This window comes from Drosophila simulans, chromosome 4 (assembly GCF_016746395.2).
Source record: "Drosophila simulans strain w501 chromosome 4, Prin_Dsim_3.1, whole genome shotgun sequence".
Classification (NCBI taxonomy): Eukaryota; Metazoa; Arthropoda; class Insecta; order Diptera; family Drosophilidae; genus Drosophila; species Drosophila simulans.
In genome coordinates, this window is record NC_052524.2 from 495,898 (window position 1) to 516,861 (window position 20,964).

Below are 20,964 nucleotides of genomic sequence, written 5' to 3' on the forward strand. Positions count from 1 at the left end.
TGCCCTAACGCGTTCTGCCGGATTCTACACGTACATAGATCGAGCGTTCCTTTTGGATGGATAGTCAGTCATTCAAATCAAACTAGGCCATTTTACTCAATCTACACATAAACATTGACTGTACAACATGCTCAAGCCTTCGCTGTGACTCGAAACACTCAAAAACTCGGATTTGCATAAGTCTTCCTGCAAAGGCGTTAAGGTATTTCAGTTCTTTTGGGCTTCATTCCCCTCCGTTTCAACCTACGAATTTTCAGTTTTACCCGACGAACAAATAAAATAAGGGAGTGCCGATGTCATTCGTAAGGGGCAGTGCGTTTGTGTGTCGATGTTGTACGTATTTTATTATTTTTTTCTTGGACTTGAGTTCAAGCACTTAAGTGCTAGAGTGAAAATACGCAGTGTTGCAGTAATGAGTCAGGAATGCGTTTAAGGAACAGTATAAGGCTCCTCCATTTATTTGCAGTTGGCTCTAGCATTGCATTCTGAGCACTTATATTTTGAATTGTGCTTTGCTAATATGTATGTGTACTTTTTAAAGCTCCATCTAAAACGTTCCCACCCTTCGTATTTGGTGCACATTTTCCCAATTAATTACATAAACTGTCTTATGGCAATGTTGAATTCAAGATTGAGTTCCCGTATTCGCGCGGATCAGATGAATATGTATACAAAAATCAGCTTGCTAAGTTAAAATTGTGTGTGTAAAATGGTTTTACCCGTAGTTGAATACATACATATATGTGTACACATGCAAAAACCTTGAAACTGTTTTCTTGGGTAGTCAAATCAATTCAACGAATGCGATGGGTGAACAGCTGATACATGTCAAACACGTACACATGCAATGTAAACACCTAATTCCTGTACTCAACGGGATATTAGTTTGTTTATAAAAATTTATGAATTCGTAGACTGGTAGTTCAATTCATTGTTTGTCAGCACAGGGAATTACACATAATTTATTGCCAGATAAATATAATGCCTTGAAAGAATAATACATAAATAATGTATGTATGTGTATAAGAACATTATTAGCAGTTTGGTAAAAGTAGACATGTTCAAAGTGTATATGTGTGTACATATGCATATACATTTATATGTACGTTACTTCCTATTACTTTAATTATTTACACATGTTTATATGGATTCTTCTTATTATTTAACTTAATACTGTTTGGTAAAAAAATAACCAATTCAAACTAAAAGTGAATAAAATCAAAAAAATTCAAAATAAATAAATAAAAATTACACCAATTCATGCCATCCTGAACAAGAATATATACATATGTATGAACATACATACATGTATATTTGTAACTCTTTAGATCTTGGCGTTAAAACTGGATCAAACAAAAACAACTCCTAACGAGGTATTAACTTCTGACAATCGAACAAGAACGAAAAAAATACAAAAATTACGATTTGTACTTTTATAAGGAAAAATGATTTTATATTCAACTAAGAAATTATTATATCTGAAGTATAGTCATTCGGCACTATTTATCATTATATTTCGTTGTCCTCTCATGCATTTTCTTTTGAAGTGTCGTTTTTGGAACGCGGTTTTTAAATTTAGATAACAGCACAATAAGTCTAAACTTTAAAAGAGTATTTTCACTTTCACCGTTTCTCTTCTGAGCCATATACACATATCTTGGATGCAAACCCCTAAGTTTTTGCATGTGCATTTGCATTTTATAGTATATAGTTGCCGCCTTTGACCACTATCCTGCTGCACAACGTCACCACGAGGACTTTCGTCCACTGTGATATGTTTTGGCAGGACGGTATATTTAAATATATAAAAATTAGCTTCCGCAGTATAAGGTAGGTACTATAGCTAAGATTTTTAGGTTATTATTTGTAGTTATAACAACTAAATCCTACGAAATTAACTCATATGATTTAGATATTAAAGGTACTTACAAACAAAAACAAATACATATAAGAAAATGAAAGAAGCACCGTTACAGCTGTTGTGGTGCTACTCTACGATATTAATCATAATTATCTAACGGAAAATTTTCGTTCTATATAGTACCTTTGCTGAAATAATCTATTATACGTATTGCAAACAAATTGTGTTTCACTTCTTAGCATTTTTCTTAGATAATATCTAAAAACCATTTATTTCGTAATATATTTAAAGCAGGAGAATGTTGTTCAGCGGACAAAATGAATGGTTATACTTTTAGCCATATGCTGTCGTGTTGATGCACAAGTGTAGTGTAACATTAAACGTGCGCGGCTGAAAAGGAACGAAGCGTAACTATTTATCAAGCTTCGAGATTTTATAAATAGGTGGTCTCGTAATGTCCGATCTGGGAAGTGGAGATGATGGCATCTCAGGATCAAGTAAGTAAGCCGCATATCAATAAATATGTTGATAATAACTTCCAAATTCTAGAATATAATGTTGCAAATATGGAGGGTTCCTCAAGTAGGAACGACTTCGATTCTTCTGCAAAAGGTAAAAAATTCAACATATGTATGTACATACATAATTTATAATATCCAAATTCCCTTCAGGAGGAAGCGGCGTCGAACAGGAATTGGCTACGAAAATGTTGCAAATACAATCTAAACGATTTTATTTGGATGTAAAACAAAATAGAAGAGGCCGTTTTATAAAGGTTGCAGAGGTAAATCATCCGACAAGAATTTTGTTATCAGTTCTATTTTATATCGAAAAGAAAAGCTTTGATTTGATTTTTATAATAGCACCTTTTTGTAAAATTCACAACGGTGGAATGTTATGTATAACAGATTTATAAATTTCAGATTGGCGCTGATGGTAGACGTAGTCAAATTTACTTGGCTCTTTCAACTGCAGCCGAATTTCGTGATCATTTGTCCTCATTTAGCGATTACTATGCTTCTCTAGGTATGTATGTATATACTGTTCTATTGTATATTGTTCACTTTAATCAATATTATTTTATATACGAAAACTTTACTATTTCATTTATTTTAAATGGTTTTTGTATTTTTAAAAGTCTGTTAGTTAAACCCACTGCTTGTAGAATACAAGTTTTCAATACATTCATTAAAAATAACAGCAAGTTATAAGTGTTAACATATATGTATACATTCAAAATATCGCATGCAAGTTCGAATGTCTCTGAATTTATTTCAGTCAGCGGTCCTACCAGACCCATTCAAACAGATTTAAGGTTTACTTCTTGCGTATAAGGTTGCGTTCTAGGTTTGATAGAGTGTATATGTGTACATATATAAAAAGTACATACACAGAATCACTAGGTGACCAAGAAGGACCCACGCTTCATTTCCCATTAAAAGTTATTAAAAAAAAGTTCAAGCAAGAAATATCACCTCGTGTTCAATCTCTTAAGTAGACTATTTACCAGACTAGCTTTGGGGCTTACACACTTTCATTTGATTCGCACTTACAATAGCTAAATAAATGTTGTATAATAATAAAACAATAGTGATCCTGATCAAAAATATTTATTTTTTATAGCTCATGAGACAGTATTAGTTGTTCTGCATTTGTAAAAATACTACCTTTGTTGACAAATAAATTATGTTAAACTAATTTTAGAGACTAAACTATTAATTCGTTATAATCACTTTTGTAAAATTAACTTGTGAAGTAAAAGAGCGTAACATTTCGTTTTTCATCCATAATTTTTAGGCTGGCGGTATTTTGTTATATTAACATTTAAAGCGTGTTTCGAATTTCGAAATGACATCATAATGACATGTTTCACATGTCGCCAGGGGTTAACTGCAACTTGCGTAGGAAACTTACAATTTATCGTAATCATGTCGTATATATACAGTGGTATATGGTGGTATACGTATATGCCGTATATATACAGTGGTACCACAGAATCCAGCGGGAAATAATTCCGCTATTATTTTATTGAAAGCTAGCTAAAGAATAAAGTTTACATTTAAATTGCGTTTAAAGTGACTTGTCATCTCCAGCATCAGACAGAAAACTTTTTTTCAACTATTAAATATCTATTCAAATGTGAATCGCAACAACTTCGCACAAAATTGGCAACATTATCCTTAGCATGACTGTTAGCAATTGTGTAGATCCAGCGAAAGTATCTTAGATGAAAGATAATCTTATCCATTTATACAGTCGATCGATCATATTTATCAATAATAGGTATCGTATCTATTCTTTAAAATGTTTGAAAAACAGTTTTAATAACAACTACCGCTTTGAATAGCGGACTTTCCAAAGGGTTGAGATGTCTCATCTTTTTTTTTATTAAGTTCCATTTTGTCCTGTCATCATAACGATTTGGTATTCATGTGTTTTCATTCCACAGGAACTCAACCAGTGTTTTGATGTGCAATGCTTAATTTTTTAACTTAGCATTAAACTTAATTTCATACAAGTTTCCCCATAAAAAAATTATAAAAAACTTAGATTAGTAGTGCTTTATGTTTATTCTATGTTTTCTGTGGCACCCTAATAGACACCAAAATATCGTTTTGGTACAAACAGACAAACAAACATACAAACATACAAACATAATTTGCAAAAGATTATCGAATTCTTGATTTCGAAAAAGAGCTATGGCTTTTTACGTTATGGGTAAAAATATAGATTTTTCAGCAGTGTTGGATGATTTGATAAATACATATGTTGGCTAAGAATTTTTGGATAATACACAGGTCCACCAAACACCGACAATTTACCGGAAGATGGTAAACTTAAATCTGAAATGATGATAAAAGATTACAGAAGGTATTACTTGGACTTAAAGGAAAATGCGCGTGGCCGATTTTTACGGGTAAAATTATAACAGTTACATTTCTGCTTTGTATAATGTTATAAACTGATTCTTTTTTAGGTATCGCAAACGATAACCAGAGGGGGGCCTAGATCCCAAATCGCTTTACCGGCTCAAGGAATGATCGAGTTTCGTGACGCTCTTACAGATTTGTTAGAAGAGTTTGGAGCTAATGATGGAGGGTAAAGTATATTTAAATATATATCCATAACACAATGCAAAAAAAAAAAATTAGAATCTGGAACAAAAGTTGTCCATTTGGGAGCGATTTCGAGAAAAAAACCTTTTAGCTGTTTGCCATTTCGGACGCCAATAGCGGGCATACAGATAAGCAAATAGTTAAAATAAACCTTTTTTTGTCGAAATCAGAACATAGGAGTAGTAGATAAGGGATATTTTAAGATTTACTTTGGCTAAAATTTTCGTCTGGAAAATGTGGACGCCACAAAAATTGTCTTAAACAAAAATCGGCACAGGAATTGTTATGATATTTGACTGTTTACGTAAGGCGAAAAACAGTCGAACTTTATCAGGTATATCAGGAATTAAAAAATTCTAAAGAATGGTTTGTCCGATTTCTTCACCCTTTACACAGCTAATAAGAGCGCTATGGATAGTTAGATTCTAAGGAGATTAATACTGTTCTGCCATTTTCCCAAATACTAATTGTTACTCTTTTCTTGTTACTCTTTTCTTCAGCAGGTTTAAAGGAGATTTACCGGAAGAGCGACACATGAAGGTGGATAATAAAAATTTTTATTTTGATATCGGGCAAAATAATCGAGGAGTGTACATGCGGATAAGCGAAGTATAACCAAAATATTTATATATTTATATACAGCATTCGGATGTATTGTATTATTTATTTGTATTTTAAAACTTCAAGGTGAAAAATAACTTCCGGACTTCGATAACTATTCCGGAGAAATGTTGGATTCGCTTTCGAGATATTTTTAATGATTATTGCGAGAAAATGAAAAAATCGTCCGACTCAATTACTGCCGAAATTAACTTACCTACATCTTCAAATAGTCTTAAATAAACAACATACCGTGATTTACTAAGTCATATAAGAAGGCGCGAAAAATAAAATTTTTAATGGCGATTGACCAACCAATATGTAAAGCTTGTAATGTTTGACATGGCTAAATTCAAAATCATACTAATTAACCTTAATGACACGCAAATATATTTATTTCTAGCATTTAGCCAAATATGTTTTAGTATTCTATATTTCTAATTTCTATTTTGTAATAAAAAAACATAAATTAGTTAGAGTTACTTTAGAGAAAATTAAATCCTAAAATCATTTTGAATTCTAAATGTCCTCTTTTGGCTGACTGTTTAGCTTGTACTTAGTGCAAGAAAATTTAATTTATTCTTTGACTTGTTTGATTTGTCTTACAAGTGAAAATAGAAAGCCGTGTTCCTGTATTGACTGTTTTAATTGTTTTCGGAACTCACAAAATATTCATATCAATCGATTAATCTGTTTGACACAACGTTAATTAACCTGAAATTAACAACAAAATTAATTTCCTAACAAAAATAATGAATCTCTATGGTTCAATACGTTACGTTACGTTAGCGGAGATCTACTAATAATGAAGAGTTAACGATAACAATCTATGTTTTGCAAGTTTCGAATAATAATAATCACTTTCGGTTGAATATTATTTAATATTATTTTAAGTAGTGCCATTTCTGTTGTAAATTTAAATATATATAGAAATTTCGATTTGAAATTGATAATTTGTGTCACTAAAGTCATAATTCTCATTAAATGTATTCCTAAAGTTTATGGGTTATGCCATAATTAATTAATGTTAATGTAATTTGAAATATCTTTGACAAGTTTAAAAAATTGTTAAAGATTCTAGAAATAATATGTTATATATATAATAATACAAATTAAAGTAACTCCTAAACTCGTTTTTAAAACAAAAGTTTCATGTGATCACGTAGAATAAAAACTTACTAAGTACGATGAACATGCATAGCAAAATAACAACATAAATCGGAAGCGCAACACAAGCACATACCGGATAAATTTCCATTAAGGAATATCGTGTACAAATTGGGTATGCTAAGTAATAAATTAGCTGTACTAATTATTTAGTATTGAAATTTATCAGGATTTTGGGTTCACTAAAGAGAGAAAAAAAAATGTATTCGCAAATAAATTTATGATTTTATTCATTTAATCGAAAGCCAGTTCATTAGATGAAATAAAAATATAATTTAATTTACTATAATTCTATTTAAACTAAAGCATCCGAAATTCCTACAAATTTCCATACTAGAGTCGATATTAATCAGACTATAAACACAAAATCTTTATAATTATCGTGCAAATGTAAGCAGCAAGATGTTACAGAGATTCAACATAATATGTAGTTAACTTAAATGTTGTTTGCAAAAATACAAGTATTGTAAGAGTTTTGTGAATATAACATGGAAATAAAGTTGAATTTTAACAAATTTAGCATTTTGGATGTTATTTTAAACTTGCATAGTCGGACCAAGAGTGTTCGAATGCCGCTGTATAAAAAATCTGCTAAGATAACCCGATCGATTCCAGTACTGACCTTTATTCGAAGACAGAAATTTATTGGCTTGTTATTTTTTCTAGCAGCTAATTTAGAGTCGAAAAATGGGATCATTAGAATTCAATATTGTTTATTAAATTCGTAAAATTGAAAAAGGAGACAGAAATTTCTATATTTTTCGGTTTATGCTAAAAAACTCCGTTTTTCGCTTTGACTTATTTTTGGTGATTTTAAGTACTTAATATGTACTAATATATATTAATATAATATGTACGACTAAAAAAATACACGCTGTAGCAAAAAATGTATTTGCCCACTCAAGCATTTCATATTAAACCTGGTGATAGTTTGGTGTTGGTAACACGTTTTTTTATTTTTTCTATTTACACAATTCGTTTAAAAGCGTCGATAGTATTTGAACACTATTCAATGACATATGTATATACGATATAGTATTCTGTTCCTGAAGTAATAGGAGTAGAAAATTTAGCTAGTTATAGCTGCTTTCTCGCTAGGCTAGCAGGTTTTTTTTAATAGTGGTAGAACAGAACAGAACAGAAAATTTTGCAAAGTTTAAAACGGAGTGTCGAAACGAATAAGGCGGTATATGCAATCATTGTATTTTCAATCATTGTTGTGGGTTATGTTATTCCCTAACATACCTATAAGCCCCAATTTTAAAATGTCTACTACAATATATTCATCATTTATTTTTTGGGTATATTTTATCATATTTTCATCAAACATTTTTTAAAAATGTTCATGGGTTTGGGTCTTAGCACTAGCATTGGCGTTACTAGAATATGCATGCTTTGTGATAATTTAATGCTTTTAGTTCCCGAGATAACGATAACAGCGGAAAAACTTCTTTTAACCTCTTACCAACTTTACAAGTAATTGAAAAGCAAATAATTTATTTTATTCTGAACGTATTTATATTATTTTATATCCTTACAAGCAGTTTCGTACAGAGAAGGGCACACATTCTTTAAAAACAACTAACGGTCTATCTCCCCAAATACGACATCCAAAGTTCCAATTATTGCAACGACGTCGGCTAGCATGTGCTGCTTTCCAATCTTCTCTAAAGCTGCCAAGTGAGCAAACCCTGGAGCTTTGATTTTACAGCGGTATGGACGACTGGACCCATCTGATATAAGGTAAACTCCAAACTCGCCCTTCGGAGCCTCTATTGCCGTGTATGTTGCCCCGGGTGGAACTTGATATCCTTGGGTAAACAACTTAAAGTGGTGAATAAGTGCCTCCATGGATGTCTTCATTTCGGACCGTGACGGAGGCGCCACCTTGGCATCGTCCGTTTTAATTTCTCCAGCAGGCATTTGGTTTAGGCATTGATCAATAATTCGTAATGACTGGCGCATTTCCTCGACCCGACAAAGATATCGGTCATAGCAGTCTCCTTTGGTGCCGATGGGGACATCAAAGTTTACCAAATGATAGGCATCGTACGGCTGCTGCTTTCGAAGATCCCATTTTATGCCAGATCCACGCAACATAACTCCACTGAAGCCATAGTTCAAAGCTTCATCTGCAGTTACGATCCCAATGTCCTCGGTCCGCTGCACCCAGATTCGATTTGTAGTTAACACATCCTCCACTTCGTCCAATCGCTCGGAAAACTTTGATGCAAACTCATAGATATCGTCCATAAGACCAAGAGGCATATCCTGAGATACAGTAAGAAAATTATATTATTTTTCAATATTATTTTGAATGCATTACCAATGACACTCCACCAGGACGTATGTAGGCAGCATGCATCCGGGCTCCAGAAACTCGCTCATAGAATTCCATCATTTTCTCCCGCTCCTCGAATAGCCAAAAAAATGGCGTTAGAGCACCAACATCTAAGGCATGTGTTCCGACGGCCATAATGTGATTGAGAATACGAGTAATCTCGGCAAAGAGAGCTGCGCAAAAAATAACAATTTCACAAAATGATTACAAATTTATAATTTTAGTGTAGGGTGAAGAGTGGTGACAAAAAAATTCCTTTCTATTAAGTTAAATTTGTCTGGATAAAAATCGGCAAGCGGTCTGACGATCTTAACTTCGATACGACCGTAATTAGTCATACAAGTCAGTTTTACCAGAAAAGAGTAGAATTTATTATTCTTTTATAATTAACTTCCCCTCATATCTTGGCTCATTTGTCAAGCTTCAAAATATGTATGTTACATGGTTTTAGAGGCAAGAACTACACGTTTTAATTTATTTTTGTAAAAGAAAAACAATTTTTAGTGCTAAAAAAAGTGATAACTTTTTCATCTCACTTTTTTACGTTAACATTCTATCTTGAATTTGAGATTAAAATCATTTTTATAAGTAATCTAATCAAACCAATCCAATTAATAATTAAAACTTTTAAAAAGATTTTGTTGCGCAAGATTTATGGCGATGGGGACAATGCTAAATTATAATATATATACATATATTAAATAAACGAAACTATTGAAATCTTAATGACTACAAAGACTAGAGCAAGAGAAAATTAATTTGTATTCTTACTTCGAATGTACTTAGCACGGAGAGGCACATCAATATTAAGGAGCTTTTCTACAGCCAGAGAGTAGCATTGCTCGTTGCACATCATCGAGACATAGTCCAGCCGGTCAAAATACGGCAATGCCTGGGTGTATGTCTTGTACTCTATGAGCTTTTCGGTCCCACGGTGCAGCAGCCCAATATGCGGATCGGCACGCATAACGGTCTGCAATAACAGAGGTTTTAATTTACGCAAGGCCTGTGGTCGATTAACAGCTTAAACCTCTCCATCCAGCTCCAGCACAAGACGAAGGACTCCGTGGGCGGCGGGATGTTGTGGGCCGAAGTTCAAGGTCAGATTACGCACCGACTTTTCGACAGGCGTTACTTTGCCTAATAGAGCAGGTAAATCAAGCGATTAGTTCAAGGGGCAACTTGAGATTAGGTTACCAACTAACTATTCCATGGTGGCACTCTCCAGAGTGATGTGACCTCATCTGGATACATCACCGGACCGCTAAACTGCTTCATGAACTCAGGATCTGGATACCACTTGGCAGCTCCCCGTCGCGTCTCCTGAGAACTGAACACCGAGTTTCCAATTGGACCCGGTATGTGATATGCACAGTACAAAAATAAGTGATATATTCGAATTATGTAAGCATTCAATATTTACGTTAACGCGGCCGATCCAGCTGCAATAAGTTGTGGCCGCAGCCTCAAGTGTGAAAGTCCGGGAACCAACGTTCTTCTCATAATATTGGCCATCCTGAAACTCAAAATTCCTCTATTTATGTTTCTAAGTTGACAATTCAGGAATCTAATACAACCAAATAGTTATCCGCAATCGGAATTCTATACAAAAATATCGAACATTACTTTAACCACCGAATCCAGTGCAGCTTATATACTATTTACACCACTAATATATCGCAGGTTGTTGCTTCATGCTTAAAAGCAAAACGCATAAATTCCTTAATATATATTACACACTTTTTTATCTGCTCTTGCTCTTTTTCCCAAGTTTTTATTTCTACGTTTATGGAGCACAATAGAAAGACTATACTATACTATCTTAGTAGTAATTATGTACAAAAAAAATTGTGAAGAGCTAATGTGAACATATTATGATTAAAAACAACGAAACTATTTCATTTCTATAACAATTGATTTCTGGACTTTTCGTCCGATTCAAACTTAAGCCGACATTTTATGCCGTCAAAAGAGATGCCTTTGGTGCTAAGAGATAGTTTACGTAAAAACGGATGGTCGGACAGAAGGGGATGCTTACTGGCTCTTAATACTAAAAAAAAATTTATTTACTTTAAAATTTTAACTCTTTCACTAGGTTCCAAACGTCTGACACTAATCAATATACGTTCCACGGGTAAAAGATAAATTTTAAGAATAATAAAATTATTCGTAAAACATCAAATAAGGTTTAAGCCTAGCTAAAAAATCCACTAGGAAACTGCATAATGGTCCTGTTACAACAAATTATAAATGAAATCTTTACATAATATATATGGCGTTATCAGTCAATATAGTATTTTTTTACAGTGGACATTACTTATAGTAGAAATTATCATATTTTAAATTTAAAATTATATTCCAATTGATCAGTTTCTCAATTGTAACTAATTTAAATTTTCAGACATCTCTTATAAAATTACAAACCAAACCATTTAACTTATATCATAAGGTGATACGGGCCTTAGTATAAAAATCGCTATCGATTGATTTGTAAAACTATCGATGCGCTTAAGTTTCTTCATACATCGACAGTTAAAGTAAACATCGTCTTTTGTTCCAGCTCTAAACAAGTTTTTTTTATAATAGCTCTAGCTCTACAGTATTTATATAAATAATTCTTGTATGTAGTCCAAGTGTAGAAAAAACTAATTTAAATGAGCTGCTTTCGAGTATTTCTCTTCAGACAAAAACCTGTTTGGAACCATTTTTAATCATGTGAAAATGTAATTTTGAAATAGATGTACCAGAAAAAGGAAGACGGTGTTTTGTTCATATACATATATGTTTGAGTTTCTATTTGTCAACTATCGTTATACCAAGATATTTGTCCCGGATTGTTAATCGGATCAAATAAGAATGCTTCCCCGAGAGTAAAATGTCTGTGTATATATAGAGTTTATTCTGTCTCCTCGGGGAGTGTGTCGTCACTGTGTATGTATACAGAAAAGTCTTTTGGTGTATACATACATATGTAATTGTATAATGCTATTGTGATGTTTTATCACTTGAACACATAATTTTTAAGAAATATGATTGTTCCGTTATAAAGTGAATGTCAAGACTGCCGATCCGCTATATATTGTTGATATTATGTCACGTTGATTGTTTATGACTATGCATGTTAATAAATATATTAAAACTTTGCCAAGCCATTACCAACCCTATTTGTATCGGAAATGTACATATGTACATATATTAATGATTAGCATCACAATATAAATTGATAATTTGTTTACTGGCCTTGTTAAATAAGTATTTTTTATCAGTCAGAGTCGAATCAAATCAATTCGGCGTTTTAAAAGTTAATGAAGTACTTTTAAAAATCTCGTAATCTCTCAGGTGGCGGTAGTATATAGTATATATATACTATAGTAAATATAAATATTCTTGATCAGCATTAACACCTGCTTATTTCGCTGACTGCTGCCGAACGCGACGCAAACTGATCTTTCAGTCTTAGACTTTTTCTTTTTCTATTGTTTCTTAATTTGTGATACAGGTCTAGTAAACTTTTTGACGAGATAAATTAAAAATAATAATTCCGCTTCAAAAAGGTCGAGTTACATTTTCTGTGAACCCTAGGTATTTCTTATATCAATAACATTTTCAATATCAAAATTTAACCTTGAAGAGGTAAAAACTAAGTCGTCAATTAGTTGTATCCCTTCCAATTTATCTTATACTTCGTCAAAAAGTATACTATACATATATAACAGATGAAATGGAAACAATAATCTAACGGCCTTTTCAAATTGATTTTTTCGGAATGTTCCTATTTTTATATACAAAAGTTGTATTTTTTAACTATTGTGATTAAAAATCATATTGCACCTGATTTATAACGCACTACATATAACTTACTCATTCACAAGAATACTTTTGAAGGGTAAAGAAACCAACCACACCGCATAGTCTCTTTAGTCTGTTGGTGCGCTTCGTAACTATGCCGTCCAAAGTGAGAAAATCATGTTACAAGTTACACTGTAGTTTGAGTGTTTTAATTGATATATAAGGGAGCATTGCCCAGAATTCACACATAGCTACAGCGTTTTGTTGTAAAAATAGTTATTTTATTGGTTGCAGATGGAGCAAGACACATTGGCGTGGAATGACACGGATGTAGCTGTAGCCAGTCAACATATTCTTATTTCGGAGGTTTATTGTATGCATTTAGCAAGAAAGCTACTAACGATCTAAAATCGAAAGCATTGCTGGCGGTATGCAAGAACGACCAAAGCAACTGCGTCTTACTGTTTCCTGGACCCAGTCAAAGTCTAAGATTCATGACAGTTGTCAACGTCGGAGCATGTTGGCATGTAAGAGGCGCTTAACTACCACTAAAGTGCTTGAAGACTCACATCCACCAGTAGCTTTCCCCAATTCCAACACTCACTGGCATCAGAAACAAAAGGAGAAACATAAAGTTCAGCTATACTCTGGAAAACCCTTAAGCATTAAGCTGTACGTGCCACGAAGTATTGAGAGTATCCCAAAAATTCGGCATAAGGCGCTTACGACAACGAATAAACAACAACCTGCTATGCATCGAAAGTCTAAGAGCAAAAGCAAGTTTCAAGCTTTTAACAATCTCAAGCCGCTTTATTCTCCGAGTAAAAGACAACCATCCGCGAAGCATTCATCAGCACTGGTGGAAGCACGGATAGAATCAAAGGCAACACGGCATTTTGTTGGTAAAAAGAGGATTAAGAACAGGGACTGCCTGTTATCTTCGCCTCAGCCATCGCCAATGAGATGCAAAATGATGATTCCATTTCCAAAGTTTGGTGCCACATCCTTTGTTACTTTGCTCACTTTAATTTGTATGGAAACGGTTCTGCTCTCCACCATGTCTAGTTGCGCCAAGACTTTTTACATGCATTGGAACACATCGAACAGTATGTAAGTACACAAATATAGTGGTATACTCACGCAGAAGGTATTATAATTTTATTGAAGTTAAAAATTGTAGATGTTTTTTTCTCTACAAATGTATTATGTTCATCTATGTCTTGTCGAATTTATATTTTAGTTTTTAAGTTAGTAGTATGAGGAGTACTATCTATTCGTTTAGGGGATTTGTTATTTCTCTTTTTGATAACTAGACTGCTGGCCATATATATTTATAAATTAATCCTTAATGTCGCGTATAAACATGCAGGTCTTTTATAAACTTTCCCAGCAATTAGTAATGATACATTTCCGATAGAATAATTATTGTCATAATTTGTTGTGCAAAATGTGCAGACGATGATTGGGCGATTCCATTGATCCCTAAGAATCATGATTACTTTTTACTTACTTTTTTGTTAATCACATGTATATGGCCTACTTTTTTTGTCTGGTTTTCTCTTTTTTGATATAAACATATCATATATATCACCCATATTGCAATGAGACATTAAGTTTGTCAGGATAATGTTGTTTCCAAAATCGAACCACAAACTCCAAAAACAAAAGATTGCGCTAAATTAATAAAATCCACGTTTTCGTAGCCAAGGCGTTAAACAGTAAAGTCTAGATCAGATAAATACAACCCAATTTCCCATTTTCAAAGTGTTAACTTCAGCATTTTCCTAAACTGTTGTTTAATTCAGTATATGCGAACTACTGCAGCATTTTCCAAATCTAAAACTCTAGATGACATGTAGTTCCTTGAACCCTACGCGTGCGTTCAGTGCTCATTGTCACTATGTGTAATGTATTGCACGTTAATTGACACTAATTTTGTATTTCGTTTTGCACTTATTTATTGAAAATCGTTGTCTCCCTTTCTCAAAACAAAATATAATTTGATTACACTCTTATATCCACAGATTTCGGATTGATAACACAGATCATATTATCGATGTTAATAAAGGAAATCTTGCATTTGAGTTCGATCAGGTTCATATAATATGCCCCGTATATGAGCCAGGGACTTTTGAGAACGAAACTGAAAAATACATAATTTACAATGTGTCTAAAGTGGAGTATGAAACTTGTCGCATAACAAATGCAGATCCGCGAGTAATAGCTATATGTGATAAACCTCAGAAATTAATGTTTTTTACAATAACTTTCCGGCCATTTACACCGCAGCCAGGTGGCTTGGAGTTCCTACCTGGAAATGATTATTACTTTATTTGTGAGTTCCTTTGCATTCCTCCTATTTAAAAAAAATACAATTTTTACTATTTATTTAGCAACTTCATCTAAGGATGATTTATATCGAAGAATTGGAGGTCGATGCTCTACAAATAACATGAAAGTAGTCTTTAAAGTGTGTTGTGGCCCAGAGGACAAAAACAAAACCACGGCGATAAGCAATTCTAAATCTGTTACAGACACCGGAGGAGCCATTAATGTCAATATAGGGAATAATGATGAAAGTCGTGTTAATAGCCAGGGCAATAACATAGCTATTGGAACCAACATTGGTATAAATGGAGGCCTAATTATAGGGGGACCTCAGTCAGCAGGAATGCCAATTAATCCACTAAGCGGGAATAACAATCTTAATGGCATACCCACTACTATTAATTCAAACATTGATCAGTTTAATCGGATTCCAATCCAGCCAAACATAATCGGCAATCATGTAGGGACTAATGCCGTAGGAACCGGAATTGTCGGTGGTGGAGGAATAATATTAACTCCTGGCCATGCTCATGGCAACATTAATATGCTGCAACCAGGGCGAGGTGGAATAAACGGAGCATATCCCGGACATCACCACATCCAAACTGGGATACGGATAAACAATGTGCCTACGCAACACAACTATCCGTCCCATAAGGGTAATCCTAACAGTAATATTAACGGAAACGGTACGTAATGGCCTCTGGGAAATCCACAAAAGGAGCGAACTTTTGAAGCTTACAGGCAAAATTTTACTCCTTGCGTACGCTTTCTTCAAGCTGGTTTTAGTTTAAGGAAATAAGTTACCTATATGCTAAGTTACATTTTCTACTTAGAACCAACATTTTCTCGATTCCAAAGCTTTTTTAAACAAAAACTTTAACTTAAATACTTTTGTTTTAATTCTTAAGAAAGATACAAACGAGATTTTAAGGTTTTTTGTTTTCTTTGTCTGTCTTTAATCGAATCTGCATGCAAAATTCCAACTTTCTAGCGTTTATAGTTTCTGAGATTTCGTTTTCATAAGTACGAACAGGCAGACGAAATGCATCGCCTAGTAATCCTAATCATTTCTTTTGTTAATCTATAACCTATTTATAATATCAGAAAAAAGATACAGATAGAGAAACACATAGAGCACATAAAAAGCTGATACACTGAACACTTTACATAAAATACCTCGGTTCAAAGTATTTTTATTTAAATTTTATCAAGTGTATACACAGTATAAATTTTTCATAGCGACTTAAATCTGAATCTAAGTCAAGATCAAATTCGACTAAATTGCTTTACTGCATTTTCGATTAAAAATAGATATTCTTCATATTGTTTATATTTCTAATATTTATATTAAATATTTTCAGATGACCACCATCATTACAACAAACATCCCAACGAGGTTGTAAAAAATGAAGAGCTGACATATAATAGTGGTGCAGCGACATCGGATGGTAACATCTTCGCTTTATGGATCTGGATTTTATCAATTTTCCCACTGCTATCTATTGAATCTTGCCATTTGTCTTCATATTGGATAAACGGACCACTTTTAGTCAGCACTATCGCGATTCTTGGCATTCATTATCTTATTCAAAGCACGTTGCAAACCACAGTGCAGCGATATAGTCCTGGAATGGTTGAAATCACCGCGACTTCTATGAACGGGATGTTTGACCAGAATGCCGGCACTATTGAATATGACCGGTGAATTTTTAATGAACATTCGATTTTGTGTTCCAATGTTCAACGTTATTTCAAAGAATAACAATATCACACAAAATTATTTGTCACTCTTCTCCGGCTATTGCTATATAAACAGTGATAAAAGTATTGGGTGTGAGAGGTTGGAATCAAATGATTTGGATGTGTAATTGCAATTGAACGAGTTACTGTGACTCACAATTTAAAATAATAGATCAGAAAGAAAGGAGAAAGGTGAAATAGAATTAATAAGTAAAAAAATTAAATATATCAAGTACATTAAAACTTAGATTTAGTGGTCTAGATCTAACTAATATTGTTTAAGAAAAGACAGAGGATAGAGGAATGCTATTATAAAACAGATTAATGCGAAAGGCCACTAGACACCGCCTAGCCACTGTGTCTTCTGTCCTCTCTTTTATTGTGTCCTTCTGGTTTTCCGAAAATACTTATATAGCTGTATGCGTGAGACAGAAATATAAAATATTCCCATTTATAACGAAAAATGGTAAATTGATATAGCAAATACAAAATCATTACAGCTATATTTTTACCTGACTTCACTTCTGGTAGCTAAAATGATCATTCCGAAATTCTTTTTTCTTACCGACATACTAAAGGAAATGTCAAAGAGTATAGTTAAAATATACTACAAGAGAATCATATGGCTTTGGAATGGATTAATGGATTAAATTAATTACAATTTCCCATTACAAGCCCCATTACTGTTTGAAAACTAGTTATCCTGTACGAAGGATATTTCGACTGAAATTAATTAGCATCGCTGACTAAAAAACACGTAGTAAATAAAACATTAGTAATTTAAAGACATTATATTGCATGCGGATTGCCACGCATTAGTATTGTAATTGTATAAGATGAAATGAAACTTATGTATGTGTTTAGTATGCATTCATGTATTTAAAATCATGGTAGGTATTTTGAATATGGTAAAGGTGAAATTTAAAGAACTCAACTATAAGTTTTATGTTCTTTTTTGTTTTGTTTTATTTTTGTTTTCCTTACAATAATACAATTTTATTTTGTAAATGAACCAAGCAGTATAGAGAAGTGATTCTTTACCTTTAATAAAATATATATGTATATACATATAGCATTCACATACTTATATACAAGAAATGATTAGGTGAAACGTTATAAACTTTGTAAATTTAAATAACTAAAAATTTAAATATATCAAAAAATAAGAATTATTAAAAAATCGTAAATTATGAAATATATATTGAGGCATCTTGTGCTACCTTTATGTGAAAAAAGGTTAAAATTTATATACATAGTCTATATATAGTAAACAATTTAATTATTTAGGGCGTGGGTATAATTTTCTCGTATAAACATGTGGTTAAAATAATTTGCCACAGCGAGTTCACTATTTACAAATTATAATTGAAGATAGGCAGAATTAACATATTTTATCGGTGGGGTGTGTTGTAAAACTGTGTTTTTGTCGCGACTAATTTGAAAAGTAACATCCATATTGTGCAAGTACGTGTAAACTTCGTCGTGTTTGTCCTGTTTCGCTTATTTTGTGTAGCCTTTTGGTTTCTTTACTGCAATATAGCATTAAAAACACAAGTTTCTTAAACTCCATGAAATTTTGATTAATTTTCGGGCAACTATATTCTTATACTGCCACAGCTAACCTGAACACTAAACCGAATTTATTACGATCCAACGGTGGAAACCGAAATCTAGATTCAGTCCAATTCTATGAGTGAATACCTTAAAAATATGCATTGCTCTACTTAGACCTGTATCCAACATTTTCTGTCAATGTATTAAAAGCCTTTAAAGCGACGAAATTTGTTTTTTAGAATTACAGGCTGTTATTACTTTGGCAGGATTATATTAATGCGGACCGTACTTGTTACTTAATCAATTACTTAATATCATACTTACAAGGAACATCCCATACAACATACTTAGATTCATTCAATAGAACCGTAACTATCATCATAATAATTCAAGAGTCAGAATAATATAAAGAATCGTTAGGATAACACATAATCATTCAGCACAGATTGCATAAATAAAGAATTATAAGCGAGCAGCATTCTAAAAATGTAAAGGACGTGGATAAACAAAAAATAAAATCCAATATTTCATACATTCTTTATCAGCATATTTTTGACCAGAGGACAGAATTGAAGATTTTTAATACTATTTTCTTAACGCCTACATACCTTCGTTCGTTTCTTAAGGAAGGATTTCATTTTAACACACCGACCACACCATCATCACCATTAGGGCTACTGAAAGTTTTTTCATGACCAAAACTTTCTCGTAATTAGTTTTTTGTAAGCGGTGCATGCAGAACAAAAACCCAATTAAGTATTTGTATTCTGAATTAGTGTTTGAACTGAATATATTAAGCAGCTGGTCGTTTTGTTTTGATTTATATGACTCTTCTGAAAGAGCAAAAAGAGCATACATCTAAATTCTTGTTTCCGTTTTTAGAACGCAATGACGATGCACAAATTAATTGTAAACATAATTTTTCAAAAACATACATGCCGATTGATTAACGAATGATTTGATAATAAAAAAAGAATATCGAATAAAAAATTCTTACACTGCAACCATATATATATATATATATATATGTATATACATATATTAAGGAGTAACATAAGTGCATATGAAAAAAAAACTGTGTGAGCATAAAAAATAGCCAAGATATTAATGAAGATGTGGCAAGCAGATGATTAATTATATTAATAAAAATAAAAAAATTTGAATCAACGTACATACATATAAGTTTAAAATACCGCAAATTTGGTAATGTTCTTAAAATGAAAGTTTGTAGGTACCAAGCAAAAACCAAAAGTGAATACTTTTATACCCTTGCACCTCTAAATCTTCCGCACCTCCAATTATCTTTCAACTGCAATTTGTTTATTTATTCTACTTATTATTTATTCTTCTATTCATATCAGCGGGGGACTACAATTCTCGCATTGGTGACCCCTAAATTAGGGCAGATAAAAAACCGACAAATTGACAGCATATTGAGAAACTATCGCGATTTAAACAGTAAACCATAAACAGTAATCCACATCTTTAAAAACAAAGGGATGCAAACGCTTTAAAAATAAAATTGATCGTTTGGCCATTCTTAAAAATAAATTATTTCGGCAAAGGAAAATAATTATTTTTAAGGGTGGGAACGAGATAAATTATTTTTAAGAGTGGGAAACGATAACCATTTCTTAAGGGGCTAACGATAAAAACGGTTGGGCAAACGTTTTTTAACGATGATATTATTCCTTTAAGCAAACGATTTTTTTCCGGAGTTGACCGAGATCGTCTTTCATGTCTTATATTTTCTAAAGGATCTCTTCTTTCAAAATTCTAAAGGGTGGGCAAACGAGGGGTGCGGTTAAAAAAAAATTAATTTTAAAATAGTGAACTTTTTGATTTTCAAAAATGTTCTTTTCGATATTTCGTTTTGTTTTGAAAACTGGACGTGGGCAAAATGATCTGGCAAACGATTCCAGCTTTACAGTTTAAAAAATTCCATTTTTGCCGAACCCAGCGGCTTTGATCTGTCCTAATAAATAAAAAAGATTATTCTACTGATTGATTCTTATACTTTATAGAAACTTTTTTTCAGTACGAGGGCAAACAAGTTTAATTTGCCCAGTTTTTAAATTATGGCAACAGCGCACTTACTTTCCACGTCGTGGTATTGGACAGGTGGTAATCATACTGCCGTCTAAACGAGAAAAAGTCTAAACATATACCGTTACTCTTAATGATAAAACGAGTACTCCGCTAACCCTGAATAAAACGCAACTGGCTAGCGATGTAACGTATTTTCTCGTACGCCTTGACAAACGACTTACATGGCTGAGGCATATCTAAGTTAGGAGAACTTAACTAAGTTTGAACTAATCGTTCGATTGGATAATAAAATCTTGCCCCCTTAACGTAAAAAATGGAAAAATTGCCAACAAAAATAATTGAACATTTTAAACATATTTTTGCGGTTTGTCGTCTTTAGAGTGTGCGTTCTGAAACAGCACTGGTGTCACAAAATA

General features: G+C 32.9%; 3 protein-coding genes across 11 annotated transcripts; 2 read left to right on the forward strand and 1 right to left on the reverse strand.

The window, feature by feature from the left end:
- The first annotated feature begins 16 nt into the window (after positions 1-16).
- Positions 17-7,259, forward strand: LOC27207985 (transcriptional activator protein Pur-beta). Of its 6 annotated transcripts, XM_039296118.2 has the most exons (11): positions 43-202; positions 258-333; positions 1,705-1,830; positions 2,153-2,358; positions 2,411-2,473; positions 2,533-2,645; positions 2,785-2,887; positions 4,660-4,778; positions 4,839-4,960; positions 5,478-5,586; positions 5,665-7,259. In XM_039296118.2, the coding sequence occupies exons 4-11, from the start codon at positions 2,316-2,318 to the stop codon at positions 5,818-5,820; spliced, it is 828 nt and encodes a 275-aa protein (XP_039152052.1). In that variant the 5' UTR covers positions 43-202; positions 258-333; positions 1,705-1,830; positions 2,153-2,315; the 3' UTR covers positions 5,821-7,259. The 6 variants fall into 6 exon arrangements, with proteins under 6 accessions (XP_016037297.1, XP_016037296.1, XP_016037295.1 ...); XM_016183616.3 differs by lacking the exon at positions 1,705-1,830 and having other exon boundaries at positions 40-202; XM_016183615.3 differs by lacking the exon at positions 1,705-1,830 and having other exon boundaries at positions 40-202; positions 5,481-5,586.
- A 965-nt stretch (positions 7,260-8,224) lies between these two features.
- LOC27209038 (NADH-ubiquinone oxidoreductase 49 kDa subunit) lies at positions 8,225-10,703 on the reverse strand. Its single transcript, XM_016184560.3, has 6 exons — positions 10,509-10,703; positions 10,291-10,415; positions 10,116-10,225; positions 9,857-10,058; positions 9,071-9,258; positions 8,225-9,015 (listed from the first exon to the last, which is right to left on the reverse strand). The coding sequence occupies exons 1-6, from the start codon at positions 10,598-10,600 to the stop codon at positions 8,326-8,328; spliced, it is 1,407 nt and encodes a 468-aa protein (XP_016037300.1). The 5' UTR covers positions 10,601-10,703; the 3' UTR covers positions 8,225-8,325.
- An 857-nt stretch (positions 10,704-11,560) lies between these two features.
- LOC27208282 lies at positions 11,561-19,670 on the forward strand. 4 transcript variants are annotated; one of them, XM_039296108.2, is made up of 5 exons: positions 11,561-11,622; positions 13,169-13,984; positions 14,899-15,209; positions 15,268-15,891; positions 16,567-19,670. In XM_039296108.2, exons 2-5 carry the CDS (start codon positions 13,305-13,307, stop codon positions 16,908-16,910), a joined length of 1,959 nt encoding a protein of 652 aa, XP_039152042.1. In that variant the 5' UTR covers positions 11,561-11,622; positions 13,169-13,304; the 3' UTR covers positions 16,911-19,670. The 4 variants fall into 4 exon arrangements, with proteins under 4 accessions (XP_039152042.1, XP_016037302.1, XP_016037304.1 ...); XM_016183872.3 differs by having other exon boundaries at positions 11,593-11,808; XM_016183874.3 differs by having other exon boundaries at positions 11,593-11,705.
- The last annotated feature ends 1,294 nt before the right edge of the window (positions 19,671-20,964 follow it).

Bases quoted from the DNA above. Each gene is read 5' to 3' on its own strand.
- LOC27207985 (XM_016183617.3), top strand. From the start codon at position 2,316: ATGTCCGATCTGGGAAGTGGAGATGATGGCATCTCAGGATCAA. The intron at 2,359-2,410 runs GTAAGTAAGCCG...TCCAAATTCTAG, and splicing joins TGATGGCATCTCAGGATCAA to AATATAATGTTGCAAATATG. The intron at 4,779-4,838 runs GTAAAATTATAA...ATTCTTTTTTAG, and splicing joins CGCGTGGCCGATTTTTACGG to GTATCGCAAACGATAACCAG.
- LOC27209038 (XM_016184560.3), bottom strand. From the start codon at position 10,600: ATGGCCAATATTATGAGAAGAACGTTGGTTCCCGGACTTTCACACTTG. The intron at 10,059-10,115 runs GTTTAAGCTGTT...CTGTTATTGCAG, and splicing joins TGCTGGAGCTGGATGGAGAG to ACCGTTATGCGTGCCGATCC. The intron at 9,016-9,070 runs GTAATGCATTCA...ACTGTATCTCAG, and splicing joins GTCCTGGTGGAGTGTCATTG to GATATGCCTCTTGGTCTTAT.
- LOC27208282 (XM_039296108.2), top strand. From the start codon at position 13,305: ATGCAAGAACGACCAAAGCAACTGCGTCTTACTGTTTCCTGGACCCAG. The intron at 13,985-14,898 runs GTAAGTACACAA...TTATATCCACAG, and splicing joins TGGAACACATCGAACAGTAT to ATTTCGGATTGATAACACAG. The intron at 15,210-15,267 runs GTGAGTTCCTTT...CTATTTATTTAG, and splicing joins AAATGATTATTACTTTATTT to CAACTTCATCTAAGGATGAT.